General features: G+C 39.4%; 1 protein-coding gene and 1 long non-coding RNA gene across 4 annotated transcripts in view; one reads left to right on the forward strand and one right to left on the reverse strand.

Moving 5' to 3' along the window:
* The first annotated feature begins 6,482 nt into the window (after window positions 1–6,482).
* LOC122145682 lies at window positions 6,483–8,042 on the forward strand. Its single transcript, XR_006160504.1, has 2 exons — window positions 6,483–6,803; window positions 7,862–8,042. It is a non-coding gene; the product is annotated as an uncharacterized LOC122145682 (long non-coding RNA).
* A 530-nt stretch (window positions 8,043–8,572) lies between these two features.
* LOC109092881 (ankyrin repeat domain-containing protein 11-like) overlaps window positions 8,573–27,101 on the reverse strand; it is a 129,578-nt gene continuing 111,049 nt past the window's right edge. For 2 of the 3 annotated variants that reach the window (XM_042760938.1, XM_042760940.1), the window contains 9 exons: window positions 20,378–20,551; window positions 18,879–19,079; window positions 18,588–18,730; window positions 18,354–18,501; window positions 11,231–18,255; window positions 10,813–10,911; window positions 10,296–10,439; window positions 10,104–10,196; window positions 8,573–9,936 (listed from right to left, as the gene is read on the reverse strand). In XM_042760938.1, the coding sequence (XP_042616872.1) occupies window positions 9,751–9,936; window positions 10,104–10,196; window positions 10,296–10,439; window positions 10,813–10,911; window positions 11,231–18,255; window positions 18,354–18,501; window positions 18,588–18,730; window positions 18,879–19,079; window positions 20,378–20,551 (8,213 nt within the window). In that variant the 3' untranslated portion in view covers window positions 8,573–9,750. The remainder of the gene's footprint in view (window positions 9,937–10,103; window positions 10,197–10,295; window positions 10,440–10,812; window positions 10,912–11,230; window positions 18,256–18,353; window positions 18,502–18,587; window positions 18,731–18,878; window positions 19,080–20,377; window positions 20,552–27,101) is intronic. The other variant, XM_042760939.1, reaches the window with a different exon arrangement.

Below are 27,101 nucleotides of genomic sequence, written 5' to 3' on the forward strand. Positions count from 1 at the left end.
AAAGGAAACATTAAATAAGTTTAATGTTATACAAACCCGATTCCAAAAAAGTTGGGACACTGTACAAATTGTGAATAAAAACAGAATGCAATGATGTGGAAGTTTCAAATTTCAATATTTTCTTCAGAATACAACATAGATGACATATCTAATGTTTAAACTGAGAAAATGTATTATTTTAAGGGGAAAATAAGTTGATTTTAAATTTCATGACATCAACACATCTCAAAAAAGTTGGGACAAGGCCATGTTTACCACTGTGTGGCATCCCCTCTTCTTTTTATAACAGTCTGCAAACATCTGGGGACTGAGGAGACAAGTTGCTCAAGTTTAGGTATAGGAATGTTGTCCCATTCTTGTCTAATACAGGCTTCTAGTTGCTCAACTGTCTTAGGTCTTCTTTGTCGCATCTTCCTCTTTATGATGCGCCAAATGTTTTCTATGGGTGAATGATCTGGACTGCAGGCTGGCCATTTCAGTACCCGGATCCTTCTTCTACGCAACCATGATGTTGTAATTGATGCAGTATGTGGTCTGGCATTGTCATTTTGATACATGTAAAGTCTTCCCTGAAAGAGGCTACGTCTGGACGGGAGCATATGTTGGTCTAGAACTTGGATATACCTTTCAGCATTGATGGTGCCTTTCCAGATGTGTAAGCTGCCCATGCCACACGCAACCCCATACCATCAGAGCAATGGCGCGGGAAGGGGGGTGCTTTTATAAAAATAAAAAAATAAAAAACAGACATAACAATGTGTTTAATGTGGGATTAAGATATAGTGTATAAGATATAAACTAATGATTAATTATTTTAATATTTCGTTGATAAAAGACTAACCTAGCCTCCTCAGGAATGCTTCCGTCACCTCACACTTGTTTGGTCATGGCTAGCAATAAGCAGCAGAAACGTATTTCGGACTTTTTTTCGGGTAACACAGTTAAGAAAAGTAAAAATAGTGATGGGAATTCTTCTCAAACAAAGGATGTCAACAATAACGTCGATGAAACGGCGACTGAACCCTCGCCAAAGACTGACACTCTGTGTCGCTGCAAAGACGATGCGGACTCGCCATGAACGCCAGAGAGAAATGCACATTTCATATGGATTAGGCCTACATATTCAGAGAGTAGCCTATTTCTTTTCGTTTTGAATATTTTCGTTTAAAAGTAGACATTTTTAAGCTTTCTATAATAGATAGCCTATATTTCTCAAAACTGTCTGTGAGGCACAAGCTGAGTTTCTGCGCCCTCCAGTTTACGTGCAATACAAGTGATGTGCCGGCACCGTATTACATTGTCTGCTAATATATTTGCTTGTTTATTAAATACAGACAATGGGTTGATAAAATATTGATCAAAATTAAGATACAATTTATACAAAACGAAAATCTTTTTTTAAACAGAGTCTTTCTACAAAACAAAACTCTATAAAGTGGTCAAAATCATGTCTTACCCACTCTATGTCTCATAGGCTATTGCGCATGATGTATCATATCTTTCTCATGCTGCATGCTCACTTTCATAATGAACATTGATTAAATAAATAAAAAAATTACATTAGCCTATAATATTTAAACAAATATGAAACCAAATATGTTTTCTTTAATGGCTACAACATATAGCCTAAACAGTAGAGATATTTTTTTTTTAATTATTTTTTTATTTATTTATTTTTATTAAACATCAAAGTACAAGTACATCAAGTACAATTTTTGTGTATAAAACAGTAACAATCACGCCAGGGGATAAGACTAGTAGAGAAATTTAATGTCGTCAGTCACAACATAATGACGTCACATATTTTCCAACCCAGCCCTCAGCACCCAGGTCTCTTATTGCTACCTGTCCCAACTTTTTTGGAATGTGTAGCTCTCATGAAATCCAAAATGAGCCAATATTTGGCATGACATTTCAAAATGTCTCACTTTCAACATTTGATATGTTATCTATATTCTATTGTGAATAAAATATAACTTTATGAGATTTGTTATGAGATTCCTTTTTTACTCACGATTTGTACAGTGTCCCAACTTTTTTGGAATCGGGTTTGTAGATTATAACGGTAATATAATTAAATAAATCTGAAAGGTCGTCTAATTTTACTCCATCTTAGTATTCCTCCAGTGAATTTTGGCCTTTTCCACTACTTAGACTAACCATAGTTTAACCATTTTTTTTTTTTTTTTTTTTTTTTTAGTAAAACTATGGTTATACAAATCAATATGCTAAAAAATATTATGGTTACTACACTTTTACTATAGTAAAACCATGGTTAATTTTAGTAAGGAAAAGCTATCAGTTATGTAAACAACTATTATCAATCAACTATTAATTAAATATATTTTACTGTCTTAATTGTTTACATTTTTATAATGCCACCAGTTCAAACTTACATGTTTGCAGCATAAAAACAGGTAGATTTTCCCATTGGTCCGATCAAAAACAGCAGTTCTACCAGCAGGGGGCGCGTTTGAAGCAGCAGAAATACTGCGGTTTCCCCGGTTACAGCCGAACACAAAGCAAAGAAGCGCTGGACTTTGAAACTTGCAGGATCATGTTTATTTAATAAATTCATAGCCTTTTGAAATTTAATCATCACATCCAGCCATATCACAATTCTTGTCCCCAAATTTAAGACCTCTTGAAATCATAATTAAAGGTGCTGTATGTAAGATTTTGACTCTGCTAAAGCATAACATACCATAATATGTTTGCAGATATTTAAGAAACATGCTAAGTTAACATATCTGAAAAACAATGCTACAGTCAGTTATTCTCCTTTGAAAATGTGCGTTCCTGCCCGGAATGTTGGTGTTTGTTTTGGTTTGTAAAACCCGCCCACTGCCAGTTTACCCAATTGTATTTCGGGACCCCGGGTTGCCAGTTGGCGGAAAACACAGCATATTTCATTTCGTTCATCGTCAAGTGCGCTCGTTCCTGTTTGTGCCGTCAATCTGGCAACCTGCGGGTGCTTCAAGTCTGAGGAGGAGGGGCCAAGTGAAAAAACCCTGTCCAATATTTTGAATTTGGACTGCAATACCTAGTTCAACCACTCGGTGTCAATCCTACATACAGCACCTTTAAGGATTCTGGAGTTGTTGTTATATGAAAATTGTACTTACGCATCTGAAAATCGCCAAAACCGGAAGTGACTTCGCAATGACAGTTTGGACGCTGAGGGAATTGTAAATGTTTATTTATACTCGTATAACGGACCGCAGCCATACAATTATGAGCCTGCTATGCGGCCAAGAGAGCAGGGCCAGGATTATTCTAATAATAATTCATTAATTGTGCCATTGATCCTGGTGACCACGAACTCGAATACGAACAACTTTGCTAAAAGGCCTTTATGTCCGCGCAGAGATGCTATTCATTCCTTTCACTTCGCAATAATTTAAAAGAAAAACGACATCAACACAGAGAGAACATACAAACTCCACACAGATGTGTTTTATTCACAATAAGCTACAGGATATGTAGAAAACTGATACTAGGCTACAATGACTTTTAAAAGTCATTCTAAAATAGGAACCAAAGCAATTCTCTATTAGTCCTATAGATTCAGTTTTCTATGTATTCTGTAGCTTATTGTGAATAATAATAATAATAATAATAATAATAAAGCATCCGTGTGGAGTTTGTTCTCTTTGTGTTAATGTTGTTTTTCTTGTGAAAGGAATTATCATTGAATGAACAGCCTTTTTTGGCGCAAACACAAAGGCCCCTCAGTAAAGTTGTTGGTATTCGAGTTTGTGGTCACCAGGATCAATGGCACGGATAAACATGAATTATTATTAGAATAATGCTGGCCTGTCCCTGCTTTCTTGGCCGTAAAGCAGGCTCATAATTGTATGGCTGTGGTATGTTATAAGAGTATGAATAAACAATCACAATACCCTCAGCGTCCGAACTGTCATTGCGATCCATTGTTTAAATTGACCTCACACACTCCCGTTACGGCACTTCCGGTTTCGGTGATTTTTTTTTTTTTTTGAGATGCGGAAGTAAAATTTTTACACAAATGACTCCAGAAGCCTAAAGTAGCGCATTTAAAAGTATATTTTTAACAAAATCTAGTTCCTACATGGTTTTTCTTTATATTGACTCACTGAGTCTCTAACCTGCAATGTGCACTATTAGTTATGGATTATACCTTGCGGTTATCAAACATATTAACACTATTCATTATTAATAATGTTACAATGGACATGCATCAGCAATTTAAAACTTAAAATGTTTATGTTTCTAAATCCTGTCCTCCAAAATTATTAATATTTTAATAGCTGTTCAGTGAACATGGAAACACACACAGGCAGACATACATTGGGGGGCTGTATAAAAGGCCTACACTTGATTTGTTGCACATTGTACTTCTAATGTGATACAATTCATTATTTAATCAATTGCATTTACTAATTCACGAAATATCATTAATTTTGGTTTATCACTTTTTGTTTCTTTTTCCATTTTTGTATTTACTAATTTTATTTAATATTTTACAAAAAAACTAAAAAAAACTATCTTTTCAAATAAGCGTCAATAAAAAGGTTCCAAATGTGGCAACATACCTCATTTAATGAAATGAACACTCTCAGTGGAGTGCTGTGTTGAATAAAATGACATTTGGTATCATTTGTATGGCAAAAATAATCCTCAAGTGTCGTGACATTAAGCATCTTCATCCTACAAGAATGGCTGAATACAACTAAGCATTTGAGAAAAAAAATTGGTTCCCTCTTGTGGCAGATGGGTCATATTGAAGCTCACAAAAAGAAACAACAGAAGCCAAGTCATTTCAAAAATTTATTTACGAACATAATCTCTGAGGAACAACAGCAGTTCTCGCGCTCTCTGTACATGCAAGTGTAGAAAATAACAATTTTTATTTATTTTTTATTTTTATTTTCTCGATTTTTGAATTGCAGGATATCAACACAGCTAAAGGTGAAAGTACTGGATCTTTGACAGCACTGACGATAGCATCAACAAACCCCTCCCTCCCATAGCTGCTCCAACAATATGTACACAATTGAACTACATTGTACAAAAAAAAAAAAAAAAAAACCTTGTTACATCAGCGGCAGCGAGCGTGACGCGTCTCGTTGCTGTTAGAACCTCACATTCTACCCAAGTTTAGACTAGTACAAAGAGGAGGGTGCAAAACGTCCTGGAATATTATTTACAGTTATGTACAACGTCTCGTTTACGCATTACAAGAGGAAAATTTACACAGCGGAGACCTTCAACTCAAACATACCACAGGTGTCAGAAAGATAATAAATAGGTTTTTCCTCACTATTTATGAAGAGTTCAACATATTAGAGAAGTTCAGTTCCATTTCAAGAATCATCTGTTAGATTTGTGGATACTGAGAAAAACATTTTTTTAAAAAACAAGGCTTGAAATTGTGGCTCAACACCTAATCTATTCTATCTATAAATGGAATAATCAGTAATCGGTGTACTTAGTAGAGGTAATGTGTTGCAGACAGAGGTCAGTGAGTCAACAGGCAAGCATGTGTAAGATTTCTGTTGTCCAATCTCATGGTCAGTTAGTCCCAATACAGTATATTTAGAGTGAGTATTAAACACAAGTTTAATGTAAATTATGGCTTATGAGTGCTAAAAAAGTATAGCCCAAACAGAATTCAGGTTATACTTTCTATCAAATCACAATTTCAAGCCTTTTAAAATTGATTCAGTGGTGGGAACCCCAAAAAAGCTCTCACCAGGTCAAAGGACAGTGGAAATATTCACATATCATCTTGTAAACAGTATGTATACAGGGGCTTAGTCATGATACATAAACCATTTGATTAACAAATCACTATTTCGGTTCTGTGGGGGGAAAATTGCACCTAATAACACCAAAAGCATTTATCTGAAATCAAGGGTTTTTGTTAGAAACCACACACAAAAGAAAGCACTAAAAGTGAACATAATCTGAACAGAAAGCTATTCATATTGTGCTCTCAGAAGAATCTGTTTGTAGACATTTTGGTTTGCACTGCACAGTACTCACAAAATACCAGGACAAGAGTCATCCAAAACAATTACCTGTGGAACTAGTGACACCTGTTGCACCCAGACTCAATGCACACACACAGAAATGCTTCATGGGGGATTTTCACAGACTCTCAACCACACATGAAAGAAAGAAATGGGGGGGGGGGGGTAAATAAAAATCCTAGCCTGGATGGTTAAGCAAACATCACACAACCTCACACTGAAGTACAGGCAGGTAATGAGAAAGGGTAAAATATCAAAACATATTTCAAGTCCCAAAAAAAATCTAATTAGAAAAAAAAAACAAAAAACAAAATACTCACTAGTCCCCTCTGTATTTACTGACGAATTTAAACATCTAAATGTACTGTAAAGTTTATTCAGATGGTAACGGACAAAATAAAGTCAGAATAATTGATATTGGTGCATTAAAAAAAAAAATAATAATGTGAGAGGACATTCACAAGGAAGTTGAATATGGAAAAACAGTCAGAAAGCCCATGTATATGAATAGTAAACCCAAGAACGGAGGTGTGTGTATGTTTTGTTCTGCCATATTGATCTGTAAAAGTCCATATCAGTATGTTTCTAATAACAGAGGGTGCACACTTCCAAGTGTCACGCAATAAAAGTCACCTTTAGAAGACAAATTAAAAACTGTTTTGGGACTGAGTGAAGAAATGCAAAACATTTGTCTGATGCAATGATGCTTTTCTTTCTATTTGCAGATAAGAACATTAAAAAAACAGCAACAACAGAAAAGCAGGAATGAACCTACATATTTTTAAACAGGTAGATTCCTGCCAACCTTGGAAAAATTTTTTGAGTACCATCAGCGTGGGGGTGGGGGGGGTGGGGGGGTGGGTGTTTACAGTTTACTGTTTTTTACTGTTTACCTTAACTGTTTAGTTATTTTTTGCTATTTAGTGGTTTTTATGCCATTAAAAAAAAAGAGAAAAACTACAGCACACTTTAATTAAAACTTCAGTACACTTCTGTATAGGGCTGGGCGATATGAGCAAAAATTCATATCTCTGTATTTTTTGGCTGATCTGCGGTATACGGTAGCCTATATATCTCGGTATTTTGTATTTGGATTAAACAAATAAAGTGAATGTAAGCATGTAGGCATATAGCTATTATGTGCAAAAACGGGTTAAAATCACATTACACTGTAACATTGCAATCTAAAAACAACAACAACAAAAAATTTAAAGCAGAAGACTAAAATTCTACGTCATATTTAATGTCCAACTACAAATATTTCAGCAAAATGTATATTTTAGTCAAGAGTTATTGCGCTCCTATTTCATTGAGCTCTGTCTGATTGGCGTGCATGCGCGCTGCGGCGCTCGTTCTAAATGAAGTCTGTGGAGATTAGCGGAGAATCGCTAAAGCTGAAGCTCATGCACTTCTGACAGCAAAATGGAAATATTTCCATTGGTTTTTAACATTTACAGATGCAGAATATACCTGTGAAATGCAAGTTATGCATGAAGGAAAACAGCACATCTCAAACACATTAAACAGCGCGTCTCTGTCACCCTCACACAGCCTTTCTGTCAGAGCATCTGACGTGGCGCGCGCGAACCCCTTTGTACGGAAACCATAAACTATAGGCTTCTAGGAGAGAAATAAAAACTCAGGAATTATTTAAATGCAAAACAAACAAAAGACGCTATGATTGGTTTAACTCGTCATCATTTTCTGATGCTTGTTTTGAATACTGCGCGTGGACAGGGCCGTCACTAGATTTTTGTGTAGTTTAGGGCGACAAATCGTACCAGCATACTTTGAGGTCAAAATGCGTAGCCGCTACGCAAAATGCGTACAGGTTGGCAGGTCTGCAGGTGACGGGGCGATATTTTATTCTGATTTCCCAAACTCCTAACTGCTAAGATCTTTAAGAACGGTTGTATAGTGCTGAAGAGAGGCTATGTGTGGGGTATTAAAAGAAACTTGCAGTTTCGTGTCTTAAAAAAATAATGTAACATGATCAGAGGGCATGACACACACACACACACACACACACACACACACACACACACAAAACAAACTCCCATGATTATAATTGTACAATGTGTAATTGAAGTCAAATATGTACTACACCGTTCATGGTGTGGTTTAATATTTAGACAGACCCAATCCCAAATATCCTACCTATGACTTGTGCAGCTTTAGAAGAAATCAGAGACGTTAACTGTATAAAGGCATTTTCTTGGTTTATACTTTTTAAAGATATATACTTGTGTAATAAAATGATGAATAATATACCTCTACTATTCTTTAAATAAATCCATAATCACTCTGCTACATGTGAAAACTATGGTCCTGGCCCTGACAGAGTAATCAGGAGAATTGGGGTTTCCTAATGACGGTGGTGATGAAGATCTAGATTTACTTTGACTAGCCTTGGACAGAAACCTTGAGGACCGCTGCATGGAAGTCTTGAAAATACTGACGATGCGTACACCTTTTGGTGGGGGATGGTGTGTTTGTTTGGTGGGGGATGTTGGGATGAGGGGGAAGTGCTGCCCGAAAGTGAACTGTACATACAATGATAACTTTTATTCATTTATTTTTTTACACTTAACTGAGTGATGTTACAGTACATAAGTTATTTACAACTGTGCAGTAATGTGTGGCAAAATAAATTATCTAGAAGGCAGCGAGAATACATTGGTTAATGATTATAAAAACTGTACATCATTTACGGAATACTTTTTTTTTTTTTTCAGTTTTGTATTTTTTTCCATTAAACTAATGTTGGCTCTGTAGTGTTTCAAGTCACTTCCTCAGAAAGGGAACAATGAAATGCCCGAGTAAAGAAAGACATAAACCAAAAACAAACATTTAAAAAAAAAAAAAAAAAAAAGAAAAGAAAGGAAAGGAAAGGAAAAACTATTATCTTGTAAGTCCTTGTCTCGTGATTTGTGATAGCAACATTTGCTCTTTCTTTAGTCTTTTTCCTTATGCAGGCATGTCAGACCTGGCTTAGGGACCATCCATCCACGCATCTGATCCAACATTTGGGACCAAATGCACTGTTATCATCATGTGAGGGCACTCTAGGTCTCAGGCCCTGTGTGGATGCCCTAAAATTGAACGCAGTTTCTCCTTCCTGCTCTGTCACTGAGCTGATGCCTCCTGCATGCAGCTTCCTGCCCTGAATGTGGGGCTGCATGGGGTGCTGTACAGCAGGAAAGCCACTCTCTCCACTGCTGTAGGCATTATGGACTCAAACAGGTTGAGGGTTTGTTAGCACTCCTGTCGCACTCTCGTGTCTTTTTGACCATGTTCGCTGTTCTGTGTCCACCACTGTGCCGTCTGTCCCCTTGTTCTGGAGCACACAGGTGGACGAACCTGTCTCAAGCTCCATGTCTGTTGTTACTTAGTATGGGATGGGACAGAGAAAAATTCTGTCCCATATGCTCGCCCAAAGAACCCAAGACCGGAGGGACAAGGTTCAAAACAATTTTGCTTTTAAGATCCCAAACAAAACCATAAAAACTTGAGGATAAAAGTGCAAGTTGTGTTTTTTTCTCCCGTAAAAAGACGGTTCCCCCTCGGGCAGAAAAGCATGAGTTTTGTCATTTACCTTTTTTCTATATAATATATATTTTCTCTCCTCAAAGAAATCTCCTCAAACCAGCTAGCCCTTACCGAACTTTGTTTGATGTCTCTTTGATAGATGAATAATATTAGACCGAACTCTCAAGAGTCTCAATGTGTGTCTGTGTCACGCAGGCAACAGTACAAAGTCATCGTTGACGTCGACCATTGGCACATAGAAGGAGGGGACCTCGTTCACACACAGAGATTTGTGTCCAGCAGGGTCCAACTCCTGTACCTTGAGTTGCCACTCCATTCTCTGCACTGCATTCAGAGCGGCGGCCTCATGCTGCTGCCGCATTAGCAAACATGTCTGTCAGAAGATGATGATTAGAATTAGACTTTGGAAAATATTTACAGTACTTGCACATTTTAGGCTTAAAAGTCATTAATTTAACCAAAGGTAAAAATACATGGAACTTCTCTCAGGTCCATTAAACACATGTGGGTCTATGAGAGATGCAAAAGGAAACTCCTCACCTTCATGCGGTCGTACTTATCATCCACATCTTGAATCCAGGAGATAAACTGCCGAGCATTGAAGCGATCTCTCACAGACTTGTTTTCATCCCCCTGAAGAACAAGATTTGTTACAAATGTAATTAAATCTTCACTGAAAGGCTTTTTAACATCTTTGATGTATTAACAATAGTAGTTAAAATGAGTACTCACCTGGCTTTCTGATGGCATGTTGTAGACTTCTGAATCCAGCAGCATTGTGCAAGCACTGAAAGGAACGGCCTGATTTGCGATCGTTCTTGCTGCTCTACAATGAACTCGCAGCACTTCTTGCTCACAAGATACAATCAGCTTCTCCTGTAAGGAGGCATACAATCAGAGCGAGACTGGACATCCAACTGATCCAGTGGTATCTTATGAGCATTCATCTAATAACCAAGGGACAAAGCTGGTAAACAGTGTTAAAACGATCAAGGTCTTCAAGTCACAGTAAGAACATTAGAAGAAAATGAAATGGGGAGCCTGATCGTACTGCAATATGCTTGGTTAGTTGAAATGTATATTGCAGATAAGATGCTATTCTATTACACAAAGCCTTTGATGATTCATCAAAGGATTTTTGCCCTGTGATCACTGCATTCTAACAGGGTGACTTCTGAAATGATGCACAGAGGGGAGAAAACAGACAGAGAAAACAGAGAAAGACTAAAGCCAAAGAGTAAACGTTTACCCTCTCGATGCTGTGCTGCAGTCTTAATTTTCCTCTCACTGCCTCTTGTTGTCTGAACAGCTCCTTCAGGGGCTCCGACAAAGATGGGGGTGGAGCAATCTAAGAAAGTAGGGAAAATTTTCACGTCTTTTTCTGGAAAACTCTGAATTTGAATGACTAATGTTCAGCAGGACATCCCTGTAGCTTTATGAAAACACATTAATGGAGATAAAATACTGTGTCCTAACCAATAATGGCCAAAAATCTTGCTCCATATAATGCATTAAACATCAAATATGTTCTGATTGTGGCTGTATAGTGTTGTACACCATATTCACTTTGAGCATGGACAAAAAGTTAATTGTCAGTATAATCATACTCCTGGTTAGAACACAGTTAAGAGTCTTTATGCACAGAGTACATACACACAGAATCTTACCACAGGAATATGAAGCTTGCTCAAAGGCTTGCCATCAAGTAGATAGGAGCCTGTGTACGTAACATACTCGGCGTAACACTGGGGAGCTTGAGGTGTTATGTAACACAAAATCTTCCGCTTTTCCTCAATTTTCTTGCGGATCTGAAGGTACTCAAAATAGGGGTTGGAACGGTCACTGTGGTATGGCTCTATTTCATCCAATTTGATGGCATTCACAATGACTGCCAGTGTCTGCTGGATCATCTCCCGAGTCTGCTTCATGGCTGTGTTCACAAGCTGAACCTGCACTTGTTGCTGGCCTGATTTTGAAAATTTCCTCTTGCGTGGATGTTGGGACTGGTTGTCGTCATCCTCAACAGGCCTGCCTTTTGTTTTGGTGATTAGTGCAGGTGTGGACGTTTGAGCTGTGGTTGAGCTGATGGGCTCTTTCTCCTTTTCTACAGTGACACAAGAGGTGGTCACACTTGTGGTGACTGATGAGGAGGATACTGAACAGGTGATGCTTGATGAGCTTAGCGCTGCACTTTGCTTGTTCTGATTGGCCAGCATCTGAGCCTTTTTCCGGGTCATCCTCTGAGGTATTTCCTCAATTTTCTTGGGTGCATCAGACACTGGTATGGTCACTGACAACTTGGCGGTTGTTTCAAGAGCCTCTGATACTTGAGTGCTGCTAGGCACTGAGACAGTTGGAACCTGAACAGAAGGATGAGGGCTACATGAGGGACCCAAAGCTACCACAGGATTTTGTCCTAATAAAAGTGGTTTTGTGCTGGCTGGTAGATCCAAATGTTGCACCATAACTGATGGCATCATGGTATCTGGGGTTGCTTCTTTTTGCCTGTATTCAGGGTCCTTTTCATTTTCAGTAGAAAACAAGTTAACATTGTTTTCATTTACATCTTCAAATGTTCTGCTCTCTTCTGGAATTGTTTCTTCCATGGGAGGAACATCTGGGATGTTCTGAGGCTCTGGCTCCAACTCACACTGTGGTCTATAGCCATTGTCACTTATTGGAGGAACCAAATCCTGACCAGATTCAGTCGGAGGTACAACTACAGGAGAACAAGGAGCTTTGGACAAACTTGGCAGGTCAGCATCCATTATTTCATTTTCACTTGTCTCAATGACCGGAGGTCTTGTCTGAGAAGGTGGATGCTTACTCTCTGCAATCTCTGGGGCTGTTATATCAGGGTCCTGCATCTCCTTCTCTGGAAAAGGAAGGTCTGGTATAGAGAAGGGACCCATGTCATCCATTTCATCAGCTGCACTTGAGAATGGATCCACCCATGAAACAACTGGTTCTTGGCTGATTGGCGGAGCTACTGACAAGTTGTTCTCTGAAGCATAGGTGGGAGACTCTGGTCTATCGTCTTTCATCATACATGAGGGCTCTAGGTCCATCGGATCTTCGTCAGGATTTGGTTTGCAATCAGTGAAGAAAGTTTCTAGTCGAGATGATTCAGACTCCAATGCCTCTGTTACAGGTCTTTCTGGTGATTGAATGTCTTCCACTGTGTCTTTATGGACCTCATAATGAGAGTCAGATATTTGTGATGGACAGTATGCTGTAGAATAAGTAGTGTAAGGTGGTGTCACAGGCATTACACTTGGAATATGCTGCATATCACAATCTGAGTGTGAATAGGGACTGCTAATCTTTGAGACAGCTGCCTCAACCTCTCTGTAACTCTCATGAGGTGATTTCATGAGCTCTTCTGAATTCCACCCTAAGGACTGATCACATGAGTTGTCCATGTAGTTGTCTTGCAGATGGGCTGGTATTATGGGAAGTACATCAGGATCTCTTCTATCTGGACATTCAAGCCAAGCCTTTTTGTCCAATTCCTCAATCCCAAGTGAATAAGTGGGGTCGTTTCTGGACTGGATGGCCTCATCTGCAGCGTGAAGATCTTCTCTGGCATCCTCAACAAAATCATCATCTTCCTCCTCATCATCTTCTTGCTCTTCAACAACAGGAGGCAAGTAGTCACTCCCACTAACAGGGTGGGCTGGTGTTAGACCAGGTCCACTTTGGTGTGGCTCTGAAAGATCATCAATATCCATGGGAGGCAGGGCAGCAGGTGCTGGAGTTGGGGGAGCAGCTATATCCAGACAAGGCTCCTGGGGATCGGGTCTATGGACTGGAGTTGAGGGTGTCATAAGATAGCTGTTAAAGACACTTCCTGAGTGTTCACTGCCATCGTTGATGCAATTTACAGTAGATGCTTCATCTGGTGCGCTATCATGTTGCGATGGGTCAGGCATGGGAGACATCATGCCGATAGGTGATAAACAAAATGTAGAGGAAATGCAATTAAGTCTGTCAGCTGCCATCTTGTCCTCAGTAAGTTGTGAGGCTGAAGACTCAAATGCTGTGCCTTCTGGTATATGTTGCTGTCTTAACTTGTCTGCCTCTACTTTGAACTCAATTTCAAGTGGTCTTCTGACATCAGAGGTGACAGACGGACTCACAAGGGGTAACTGCATGTTCTTTGCTGGTGTTATGCATGCTTCCTCCTGGACGATACTTGAGTTAGAATATCTATCAAAGAACGAAGGAGAGCAGGCATTCATGGACATGGTTGTGGCCGAGGAATTCTGACACTCAAGATTCTCAAACATGATATCAGGATAGTCCTCAGCACTGCAGGATGGAGTGCGTGGCGTTTGCATGACTTCCTCATAGCTTGGACATGAGATTACAGATGTTGGGGTGGGGACACCTGTTGGTCTGTTCTGGTCAGGTCGTGGAGATGCAGGGAGACTTTCCTTCATTTGGTGGCCAGTGAGCCAGTCTTTCGAGTTCTGACTCTCAATAGGTTGTGGTTTTCTATCAGGGGACATCATTTGGGTTGAAAGGCCAATATCTTTTAGCTTTTTCTCTTTCAAAGCAGTTTCCACTGAAGCAGATTTTTTGGAGAGTTCACTGCGGTTCTTCTTCAGTTCTTCATTTGACTTAGTTTTATCTTTAAATTTTGGGTCGCCTGATCGATGCCTCAGTTTTTCCATCTGTTTCATTCTCTCTTTGTGTTTCTTATGGCGCTCTTCAATTTCCTGATCTTTTAAACTAAGCATTTTGCCAAAACTTGTTAGCCTAAAATCACCATCAACCAAAAGCTTTTCGCGAGGGCGGTTGTCCTTTCTAGCGGTCTCTTTTGACAGGCTGATTTTGTCGTTCTCATCTTTGACCTTTGCCTTGATATCTGCTCTATCTTTATCCATGATATCTTTAATTCTCTCCTTATTTTTCCCATCAAATTTGGAACTGTCTTCTTTAGATTTCTCTTTAAGACTTGTGACTTGAGTGTTTTCCTTCAATCCAGATTTTTGTTCCTCTTTTGAGTGCCTGAAGGAGCCAAAACCATCTGAATATTTATGTTTTTCTTCTTTCACTTTTTCCTTGTGTTTCTCTTTCTTCTTTTTGTCTTTTATCTTCTCACTGTTCATGACACAATTTGTCTTGTCCTTTTTGGACATCTCCTTCTCAAATTCCAGAGTTTTTTCCAAGTCATCCTCACCATCAGCTTTGGAACCATATGGAAAAGTGTAAGGGTCAGCTTCCAAAGGCATGGGCTCTTTGTCAAAGGGCAAGCTTTCTCTGCGGCCATAGGATTCTCTGATCTCCTCTGACTTATCTTTTTTCTCGCCCTTTTCTTTCTTGACTTTCTCCTTGTCTTTGTCATGACTCTTTTTGGATGATGAGGATGATGAATGTCTATGCCTCTCTCTCTCTCGGAACCTGTCCTGTGGATTAGAAATGGGTACTGACTCTCTTCTCTCCTCTGATATGTCAGGTATGCTGATGTTGGAGGAATCATAGAAGCTGCTTAGAACAGGCTCATGACCTCTGTCTGTGAAACTGTCTGATGAAATTTCACTATTTCTATCATTGGAATCTTCTTTATAATCATTCATAGCCTCCTCTTCAAGTTTCTCCAACAAGGATTTCTCATTTTCACATTTTGAAAATTTTCGTTCTTTTGAGTGCTCTGTCTTGTCTTTGTATTTATTTTTGCACTTTTCTTCACTGATGTCTCTCCTGTCAAGAAGTTTCTGCTTGCTTTTCTTGTCTTGATTTGAATCCACAGATGCTCTGTCCTTACGTTCCTTATGTTTTGTGTCTGTTGAATCTTTGTCCTTTTTATCTTTGTGTTTTTCCATGGAGGCTTTCCTCTCTTTTCCAGCATCAAATGCTGCCTTCTCTTTTTTCTTATCTTTATGTTCCTTCTCTTTTTGTTTTTCTGTGGAATGTGTTTTGCCCTCAGAGTATTTCTTATGTTTATCTGTTTGGAAATTATCTGTTTCATCTCTGTCAGGTGTGGAATCTTTCCTGTGTGAATCTGACAGTCCAAGAGAGTCACTTAATTTCGCAACACCCCCATTATAATTGTCATCTTCATCCTCACTCTCATCTGTAAAAATATCTGCAATTGTATACCATGTCTTCTCTCTCACCTTTTCAGGTTTTCGCTCTTCTTTTTTAAACTCCAAGAAATCTTTTTCTCTGTCAGCATGTTTGTCCTGGGATGTCTTTTCTTTTTTATCTTTATTCTGTTCAGATGACATCTTCCTTTCTTTTTCTTTGCTATGAGAATCTTTATGCTTTTCTTTAACCCCATCTCGCTTGTCTTTGGAGGCCCTTTCTGGATCTTTCTCTTTCATTGATCTATCAATTGAGTTTTTCTCAGGTTTGTCCTTTTCCTGGTCCAAATTTCTGTCCTTAGGCTTGTCCTTGTGTTTTTCTCCTTTGGACTTCTCTTTCTTTTCCACACTATCAGTTTTCTTCTCCCTTTCCTTTCCAGAGTGGTTCCTCTCCCTGGGGTCAGACTTGCAAGTGTTTTCATTTTCTGGTTTGTCTTTAAAGAAGGCCTCACTCCCACAGTCATCTCTCAAAGATTCTTGTTTTGTTTTGGAGTCTTTCCTTTCTTTAGTAAACTCATAGGAGTCTTTTCTGTCTCTGCTGCCATCCACAGAATCCTTCTCTTTCTTCTCTTTGACACCCTCTGCTGATTCTTTTCGTTTCTTCTCCTTTTCCAGTGACTGACCAGAATTTAACTTTTGTTTGTCGGTCCAGTCTTTTTTCTTTTCAGCATTCTTTTCAGAGGACTCCTTGTCTTTCTTCTTTGACACAGTTTCCTTTTCAGGACGTTTTTCTCCATGATCTTGCTTTTTATCTTTGACCTTATTTTCCTTTTTTCTGTCCCTGCTTTCTTCCTTGACTGTTTCTACGATTAACTTGACCGCATTATTTGCTTTGTATTCTTTTACAGGGGCATCCCAGCTATCATCTCCATAAAGTGAGCTGTCAGAAGACATGTCTGACTGCCACCGATCATGCGGGTCATCTGACGCACTCATCTTGGTGTCCTCTAGTAGGTGATTTTTTAAGTCATAATCTTCATAATCAGGTTCTTCTTTGATGTTTTTATCTCTCTTAGACTTTTCCTTTTCTTCTTTTATGCTTTTCTCAGATTTAAAATGTTTGTCATCTTTTTGGTCATTCTTTTTGTCAATTTTAAGAGACTTATCCTTAGACTTTTTCTTTTTGTCATCTTTATGGGGTTTCTGCTTCTCCTCTTTTGCCTTGTCTTTGTCTTTTATGCTTCTCTCCTTCTCAGACTTCAAAGGTTTGTCCCTCTCCTCTTTGCTCACCTTTTCCTTGCTGGACTCCTTTGTCTTTTTTGACCTCTCTTCCTTGATCACCCTTTGAGTTTCTTTCCCTGGCCAGTCCTTATCTTCTGGTTTACCTTTAGACAGTCTGTCCTCCTTCTTAAAATGATCTTTCTCATGTTTGGAAAGTTTGACCCTATTTTCAGAAGGTGACTCTGTCTCAACAATTAACGACTTCAGCCGCGTATCGTCAAAGTCAAAAGAAAAGCTCTTGACAAACTTTTCATTCATGTCTTGACTCAACACGACGCTTGGAGCCTTATCTTTTTCCTTACTTTTGTGTTTGTGTTTCGCTTTGTGTTTCTTTAACACTTTTCCATCTTTGTCTGTTTTAGAAATGGTCCCATCTGTGTTCGAGTTCTTGTAAAACTCAGAGTTCTTTTTGTCTACCACATTGGCATGTGTGTTGTTTTTCTTTCTGTTATCTTGCACTTTCTTTTTCACCTGTTTCACAGATTCAATGCTGGAGTCGGCAGAAGAGTAGTCTGACTCGCTGGAAAGCCTTGTTCTGACTGAGTCCGAGAGGGAACTGACATCAGACCACGTTGGAGAGGACACAGTCTTCCAGCCATCTGTCCTCCACTGCTTTGGGTGCTGCTCTGCCAGAGACTGTGTGAGTTTCTGAGAGCCCAGACTCCCATGCGTGGAGGATGAATTCGAGATAGACAGAGAACTAAAAACAGAGGGTTCTTTGAGGCTCAAGGTAGAAGAGTCCTTTACACAATTTGCACTCTGCATGGATCCTTTATCATCCTCGCTCTCCAAGTCCCCAATCTCAGAATCTGAAGTGCAAAACTTGTCGTTCACTTTACCAAAGCGCACCTCTTTACTAACATTATTTTTTGTCTCCTTCTTCCTCTTCTTCTTGACTTTACTTTTGTCTTTTTGCTGCTTGGAGCTCAGTGACGTCGAGTCCCGGCTCTTGACATTGGTCTGAGGTGCTGTTTGCCTTGGCGTGGTCGTGGGTGTGAAACACAACGTCCTGTCATCCTCGTCCGAGCTATTGCTGTCCGACAGGATCCTGCGCACAGCCTTCTTTGGTGTTAGCGAGTTGCTTTTGGAATAGGTTTTAACCTCCATCTTGGGTATGGAGATAAAGTTGTTTGTCTTGCTGATGGGATCCTTGCGGAACTCTTTCTTGAGCAGATGCTTGTCGTCCACAGGTGGGACACGCTCCTCCTCGTCATCCTCATCAAACTCGTACTCATCCTTGACAGGAGTGGTGGTGGATTTGGGTGGGTCCATGCCCTTCCCTTTTAATTTCAAGCCCTTCTCAAACTCTGAGTCTGTATTATTGCCATCAACAGAGCTGGATGGGGCAAATGATGGAGCATCTTCCTCTTCAGAAGAATCTGCTGAAACACACAAGAATTCTTAGCATTAACATAAGGTACACATTTCCTGTTAAGGCAATTTCTGGAATTATTCACACAAGAACTGCATGATAACACACCTGAGGAACTCTCCTCACTGGAGGTGTAAGTGCCTTTTCCCAGCAACAGATTAAGCATTGTTTGCGAATTTGCCACTTTTAATGGAGTCTCTCCTCTTCTGTTGCTTTGACAAGGATCTCCTCCATATCGTAACAGCAGCTTCACAACCTATAAAACCAGAATATGGTTGTCAATGCCAATTTTAAAATTTTAAAATAAACCTTAACTTGGAATGTCTGTTCTGAGGTACTTACTTTGAGATGGCCATTGTTAGACGCATCATGTAGAGGCGTGTCATCATCCAGGCCCTTGGTGTTAACCTCAGCCCCGGCTGCCAGCAGCTGCTTGGCCACATCATAATACCCTCTGTTACACGCCTCATGCAGTGCAGTCCAGCCTAAAATAAAGAGCATTTCACTTTTAAATGTTTGCTCATCACCATTTTATCCAGACTAAGATAGTAATCACTTAATTTCCCATTTAATATAAACAGAATGTTACAATACTAAGGTGGAAGTCAGGTGATTTGTGATGTCTGCCTTTACCTGCAAAGTCTTTTACATTCACATCAGCCCCCTCATTGATCAGCTCCTTTATCCGGCGTGCCTCCCCACGTATGGCTGCCCGGTGCAGCCGCGTCTCACCCCTCTCATTCCGCTTGTTAACTTTGTCTTTGGTTTTTGAGGCAGAGTTTGGTGTTCCCTTCTGACCCAGACTTGACTGCGACTGATGCTTTGGTGTGGTGTCTGAACAAAAATATCAGTATTAACAGCAATTAGTTATGGAAATGGTTCTCAACCAGGGGGCTAGGGCACTCTTCAGGGTCTCAGCGACATTCCAAGGTGGTCACAAGATAGCATGGTAACTTCTTGGTAATTTCTATAATAAAAATAATTATGCTTATTGTAAGTATAAATGGTTCTAAAAATCCTTATCCAGTAATCACGAACAACTAGAAAAAAATCAAGTCAATTTGTTGGTGAAAAAGAGTATGGTTCCTAAAACCCCTCAGTTCTTCAGTTCCAAGCTTTGTAATCATTATACCTGAAGTATAAGAGGAAACATATTAACCTACATGGGGTAGGGGGAGGGGCTTCAAATACCCTCTTCAACAATGGAGGGCCTTGGAGCCAAAAAGGTTGAGAACCCGCTGACTTAGTATGAGCAAATGACTGAGTCCTGTTTGCTCTGACCTCAAGGTGGCAGTCTTACACAACAAACATGGCAAATGACACCTCCTGCCTGCGTTACACCTTTTGATTAAATTACACAACTTTAACAGAATTTCACATCTTGGAATTGTATGATATTGTCAATAACAAAATTAAAGCCCACTGAATCAACAAACTATTTAGTTTGTAAACAAGGTCATTTATTATTGACCACAGGAAAGACAGAGCTACATATAGCTACATATAGACACTTACATTCAGAACAACCTAAAGAGTGTGCACAATAATAGCTGGCATAAAAAAGTGCTCTGCAGTGGTGGGGTTAGGGGCGTTTGCTGTAGTCTTTTGTTTTGGAAAATAAATCTGGTGAACTATTCGAAGAGAAAGAGCTAAATTTGAGTAATGTAATAGAGACATGCATACTTGAGAAGTAATAAACTTTATAGAAAAAAAACAAACAGTCTAGCTCAGAAAACAAACTGTCAATAGACCTTTGAAATAAATGTAACAATCCAAGGTTTTATTTTTCCCAAGCTCCAACATTAAAATGCAAAACCACCCGAGACAATTCAATCAAGTCTGAATCTGAACAATTCATATTGAAACAGTAGAACCAAGTGTCTTGATGCTCTATCAACAGTCCTGGAGGGCTGATGAACAACAGTGGATTTAGACTGCAGAGGTTCATTTCACTGAAGTAATGGGAATTGATGAGGGTTATCTTGTTTAATTGAATTCTAATTAAGTGCTGTGGTGTGTGTTTAAATGAAGAACAGCATGAAAGTGCAGCAGGGACCATGGAAGCTACTGAAACCACTGGGCCCCCTCCTGCTCACGGCCCCGGAGACGTGCTACCCATGACAAATATGCACCTGGACTGTTTACGGACTCCTCCGCTGTCATCTGCATGAGAAGAGCCACCTGCTGCCGCTCTGAGAGGGGGTACCCGGCCCGGATCCCTGGCATGCCCATCCCAAATGGCAGGCCTGACTTCCTGGTGTTAGTGGGCTCTTTTTTAATCCGCTTCCGCTCTGGACCTTGTTTTTCTGTGGAGGAGAAAATGGGCATATTAATCCACAAACCAGCCTTATACACACTTGCGAACAGACACAATATCCTCTAATACTCAGTTTCATGACCTTTGCATTCCACCTAAGTAAGCTATCACAAGGTATTATGCATTCCCATGTATGCAATCTTTAGTAGCCTGAAGGTCAAGTGAAACCTTGGGTGAATTCCCAGCCACTTGGCCCATGTGTAAGCCTGTTGGTGGCAGCAGCCATAGTGTGAGATTACCCAAAAGCCACATGGGGAGGGAGGGGTCCTTCGTTGCCATTCTAGCATGTGTATACGTGTGTGTTTCTTTAAGGCTATGACTTAGCAGCCTATCACAGATTACAAAATGGCCGGTGTTCACATTTCAGTGTGTCTGAAGCAAGGTCACTGCTGAGTTTGGACAAAAGCAGCTGCTCTTCACAGAAACACCCATCTATTATTCTCAGTATGTCAGTGTCAACATATCTGCCTTACAATACAGTCGTCTAGTTCTTTATAGTCGTCTCACCCGTGTTATCGACTTACAGTAGGAGAGCCATCTTTGTGTTTGCCAGTTTCCACTGTATGACCCACAAGCTTCCAACTGTACAAACATGCCTAAAATGTCACACACACATTCCTGTGCCATTAACACAAATAAAAAACCCAATGTACAACATCCTGTCACCTAGATTTTTGCTCTTGTTTAATCTATGGAAGATTTTCAAGCCAGCTTGTTGTTCCCAACATAGTGATTTGCTCAAGGCCACAAGCATAATTTATAGGGAGAGGAAGTCAGACACAAATGCTTCCAGTAACTAAGATCTTTCCAGGAATTATTCTTCACGGTTTTGGGGTGATGACTATTTGCTAACACCTGCAAACACTCATGTGTTATGTACCCCCAACCTCTTGAACACACACAGTTGCCATATAGTCACATTCCTGTGATTCAAACCTTGAAGAGCATGAACAGCAGCAGTCTAAACATGTTTACAACAGGGGCGGATGAAGGTAGCTAATGCAGTGCTTGCACTTTTTGTCTTCTAAAAGACAAATAGATTCAGCTGAGGTAATCACACTGCTACAGCATTACAGAAGTATTCGGATGGATTAATCTGTCCCAATTTGTTGTACTTTAATTAAATTGTATTTGTGTCTGCAAAATGTTTACTTATTATATGCAGTAATCATTTTCTATTTTTCAATCAAGTAACAACTTGAAAACCAAAAAATGCAAGATTCATAAATTTATTTTATGTGTGTTATAAGTGTTTTATATGTTGTTAATACACTGCAGATATAGTGAGGTTCAAACATATTTACCGTACATTTCTACTGTCACACAGTATATACTGTCATATAGCTTATGACAATGTTTAAAAAAAAAAAAAAAAAAGTGTATATATATATATATATATATATATATATGTATATATATATATATATATATATATATATATACACACACACACACTAGGGATGGGCGATATCTTATCGTTTGCGATATACCGGTAAAAATTTTCCCCACGATAAGAATTAGTCTTCCCGCGATAATAATGATAAAATCTAGTTGTTGACATATTTCTGTGTGTGACTGTGTGGAGTGGTGTGAAGGAAGGCGAGCATGAAATTGAGCAGCTCCTTCTACAATCTGGAACAGGTTTGGATAACACTGTACAGTGCGACAAAAATCGGTCTTAGCCTTGAATAAATGTACTACAGTAGCACGTGTGGAATACAGTTTTACATGTGTATGAGTCGTTTACAAACCTGTTGTCCAACAAAGATATTATTAATTGACGTGCTTTTTCTCCATATTAACTTCATAACATAGTCAAGTGTTTGAAATAAATTATTTTTGAGATCAGATGTGCTTTCGTATCAGAATAAGGCAGAAATTATACTAATTATAGCATTATATACAGTGATAAAGGCTATGTCGATTACCATTGCATTATAAATACACTTTACAAATACCCAAGATTGCTTGAAGAACACAGACCATGTATTTTGTGCAATCGCATGTTTATTGTATTCAGGTTTCCTCAGTAAAGATTTCTCTATCTGCATTTTATTCAGCTACAGCGATCACTGGATACCTCTGTTCATATTAGTGATTTCCTGGAGCATTACTTCTACTATGCATATGTGGAGTTTCTGCGCAAGGGCGGCCTCCGGCTTCCAGTACTGCTCACAACACCCTATTTTGGGTAAAAATAGGAAATATAATACTTTTCTTTAAAAAAAAAATAAAATAAAAATAAAACAGGATTCCCTAAATTATCATCATTGATATCGTTATCGCAATAAATATCAGAAATTATCATGATACATTTTAAAGCCCATATCGCCCATCCCTAATACACACACACACACAAACCCGATTCCAAAAAATTTGGGACACTGTACAAATTGTGAGTAAAAAAGGAATGGAATAATTTACAAATCTCATAAACGTATATTTTATTCACAATAGAATATAGATAACATATCAAATGTTGAAAGTGAGACATTTTGAAATGTCTTGCCAAATATTGTCTCATTTTGGATTTCATGAGAGCTACACATTCCAAAACATTCCAAGTTGCGACAAGTAGCAATAAGAGGCCGGAAAAGTTAAATGTACATATAAGGAACAGCTGGAGGACCAATTTACAACTTAGGTCAATTGGCAACATGATTGGGTATAAAAAGAGCCTCTCAGAGTGGCAGTGTCTCTCAGAAGTCAAGATGGGCAGAGGATCACCAATTCCCCCAATGCTGCGGCAAAAAATTGTGGAGCAGTATCAAAAAGGAGTTTCTCAGAGAAAAATTGCAAATAGTTTGAAGTTATCATCATCTACAATGCATAATATCATCCAAATATTCAGAGAATCTGGAACAATCTCTGTGCGTAAGGGTCAAGGCCGGAAAACCATACTGGATGCCCGTGATCTTCGGGCCCTTAGACGGCACTGCATCACATACAGGAATGCTTGTGTAATGGAAACCACAATATGGGCTCAGGAATACTTCCAGAAAACATTGCTGGTGAACACAATCCACCGTGCCATTCGCCGTTGCCGGCTAAAACTCTATAGGTCAAAAAAGAAGCCATATTTAAACATGATCCAGAAGCGCAGGCATTTTCTCTGGGCCAAGGCTCATTTAAAATGGACTGTGGCAAAGTGGAAAACTGTTCTGTGGTCAGACGAATCAAAATTTGAAGTTCTTTTTGGAAAACTGGGACGCCATGTCATCCGGACTTAAAGGGACAAGGACAACCCAAGTTGTTATCAGCGCTCAGTTCAGAAGCCTGCATCTCTGATGGTATGGGGTTGCATGAGTGCATGTGGCATGGGCAGCTTACACATCTGGAAAGGCACCATCAATGCTGAAAGGTATATCCAAGTTCTAGAACAACATATGCTCCCGTCCAGACGTAGCCTCTTTCAGGGAAGACCTTGCATGTATCAAAATGACAATGCCAGACCACATACTGCATCAATTACAACATCTTGGCTCCGTAGAAGAAGGATCCGTGTACTGAAATGGCCAGCCTGCAGTCCAGATCTTTCACCCATAGAAAACATTTGGCGCATTATAAAGAGGAAGATGCGAAAAAGAAGACCTAAGACAGTTGAGCAACTCGAAGCCTGTATTAGACAAGAATGGGACAACATTCCTATTCCTAAACTTGAGCAACTTGTCTCCTCGGTCCCTAGATGTTTGGAGACTGTTATAAAAAAAAGAGGGGATGCTACACAGTGGTAAACATGGCCTTGTCCCAACTTTTTTGAGATTGTGTTGATGCCATGAAATTTAAAATCAACTTATTTTTCCCTTAAAATTATACATTTTCTCAGTTTAAACATTTGATACGTCATCTGTGTTGTATTCTGAATAAAATATTGAAATTTGAAACTTCCACATCATTGCATTCTGTTTTTATTCACAATTTGTACAGTGTCCCAACTATATATATAGCCAGACTCACTAAATAAACAATATAAATAATGAAATAACATTTCACAACTGTTTACACAACAATTGTGTGACATCTGTCATTGAGAGTGATCGGTTGTTGTTGCACTGAATTATCAACACTGAGCGTTGCAATTAAAGCACTTGTGAAAAAATGCAGGTTTTAAAACAGGCCCCTTTAGAGAGCAGGGTGGGGGGAGTCTGTTGCTCCAAATCATTAGTTAGTATTTAAAAACACTTAGAAACAGTGTATTATCATACAACACAGAAGAGGTTAACAGACCAGTTTCACAGAGGCAGATACACTAAGAGCACAAATCACCAATATAAAACTTTTTTTTTTTTAATTAAAGTTGCCTTCTTTCTGTAAAGGAAGTTATAGTTATTCTTTTTTTTTATAAACAACCCAAACAAGAAGAGCTGGTTAGATGTGAGGTTTGTATGTCTTTAAAATGTTCAGAATGATCTAATCTTATCAGCTCAAAATGTGCAAATGACCAGAGCCCAGCAGTTCATACTGATCAGTCCTCAGTTTGACTAGTGTAGTTTTTCTTGTTATTATGTGAGTGAGCTGCTTACTGTGTGTCCTCTGAGACTTATGGCTGAAGGAAATCTAGGCCAGGGACTGAGGGTTACAGGGGCAACAGCCTAATAGACGAGGGAAATTTCCAGTGGTAAACGTGCAAGTATATGAAACATGTTGTTGACAGTGTGGTTTATTACTGACAAGTCAAGATTCAAGAGCCCTCTGACAAAATCAAATTACTTAGAAAAGAAAGTAAAACTAGCACATCTCTTTACTCATCTCTGTACATCATTCATCTCTGGAGCACACACAATGCAAGATGAGCTATGCACTGAAGTTTAAGACTTATAGTTAAGGTTTTGTACAAAATAGCAATATTAATAATGGCAATATTAACAGTGATGCCTGCCTTAGGAAGCACCCCTCATAAGATCCCAACATTACACATGGATCCCCAGTCAATCACCAAAACTATAAGGCAGAAACTCTCTGCGAGCTGCCCAGAGAAAACAGGAAATGAAGGCAGAAGAGACAGGAAGTGCCCGCAGGATGTTGTGTCAATACTTTATGCACAGCAGATGAAAGGACAGTATGGGGGAGGGGGGTTAAAAAGAGTGAGGGGATCGGTTTCATCAGCCACAATGATGAAGTCAGTCATCCACAGAGCACTTGAGGGTTCTTCTCAGAGAAAATGTAGAATGTTAATGCATCAGACTACTTTATCCGAGCTTCTCAAACACAGAACACAGAGGCAGTGTGAACGCAGTCCACGCTTCACCTCTTCAGAATGCAAGGGCAGCAGTACCAGTGGGAGATGTGTTAACAAAACCCAGGCAAAACAGACGCCGACAAAATTCAGGCACCACCAGATCTCATATATATATATATATGGTGAAATCACAATAGTGAATAATTCATAAGAGCGCTGCATGACAGAAAATGAAATACTACAAAAACATTCCTCCCTCCAGGAATATAAGTAATGCTCCATGGCTTGGTCTTATAAAGGCCAAAAACCATCACTAGTCCGATCTTTTAGACAGCAGCGAATCTCTTCTCTCTGCCTACAGGAAGCAGACATGTTCTAAATGTGAGTGTGTATTAGCCAGAGCCCAATTGTTTGTGCAAGTGTACCAGTGCACATGCCCGCCAGCGTTAGAAAGGCGTGGGCAGCAGTGGAGCAGCAAATATTACTGTCTCTTATCAGCCAACCCACTCCCTTCACCCTTATCCACAGCATTCTCCCTCCACAGCTCATGTCCACCGTCTGCTATAGCCCATGTTCCCAAAGTTCTCCAACCATTCAGTGTTTATCCCCAAAAAGCACCTCATAAGCTATTCAGTGTTTGTAATGTCCTCTGGAAATGCATTGTTATTATTTGCTAAATACATCGCTACAAGTGAAGGCTGTTCAAAGCAGTTGCACTACATAATGCAGCACTACGTAATGTCTGCGGCCTGAGAAAGCACAGCAGAGGCAATGAGCAAACACAGGAGATGGAGGCAGGAAGACAGTGAGATGGAGAGAAAGAACCGTGGAAGTATCCTGGAGTGCTCTTGGGCCTTGTGGGTTGCTCCTGCACTAGATCTAAGAGGCACAGACGATCTCTGCCATCTCCCTGAGTGCAGAATGCACCGAGATCCCATGAGAGAGATGCAGAGAGGGAGACATAAAAATATCAGCTAGATAAATGATGCATTTCAAATGGAATCTTCCAGAAAATGGAGGACAGGAAACACCCTCAGTGACACAATGAATCTGGCTCCATCTTACCTCGGCTTCAGCTTTGATACACAGTTACACGCAATATAAGCAATATAACTCTTTACTTGCCATGCCAGGAACATGATAACTGTTGGCTATTTTTAGCCACATTTTTGTGTCAACAATTTTACGACAAACAATACTGAGACATTAGTTTTTCCCCAATTCAAACACTTTTTTTTTTTGCATGCCAGGTGTTATGCATACATAGAATAAAATGATTAAAACAAACATTTTAGGTTTAAGTTTTCAATTAATGCAAATGAAAAACTAAGTTTTGTTGTTTTGAAAACAAACAAAACAT

Source organism: Cyprinus carpio, chromosome A7 (assembly GCF_018340385.1).
Source record: "Cyprinus carpio isolate SPL01 chromosome A7, ASM1834038v1, whole genome shotgun sequence".
Taxonomy (NCBI): Eukaryota; Metazoa; Chordata; class Actinopteri; order Cypriniformes; family Cyprinidae; genus Cyprinus; species Cyprinus carpio.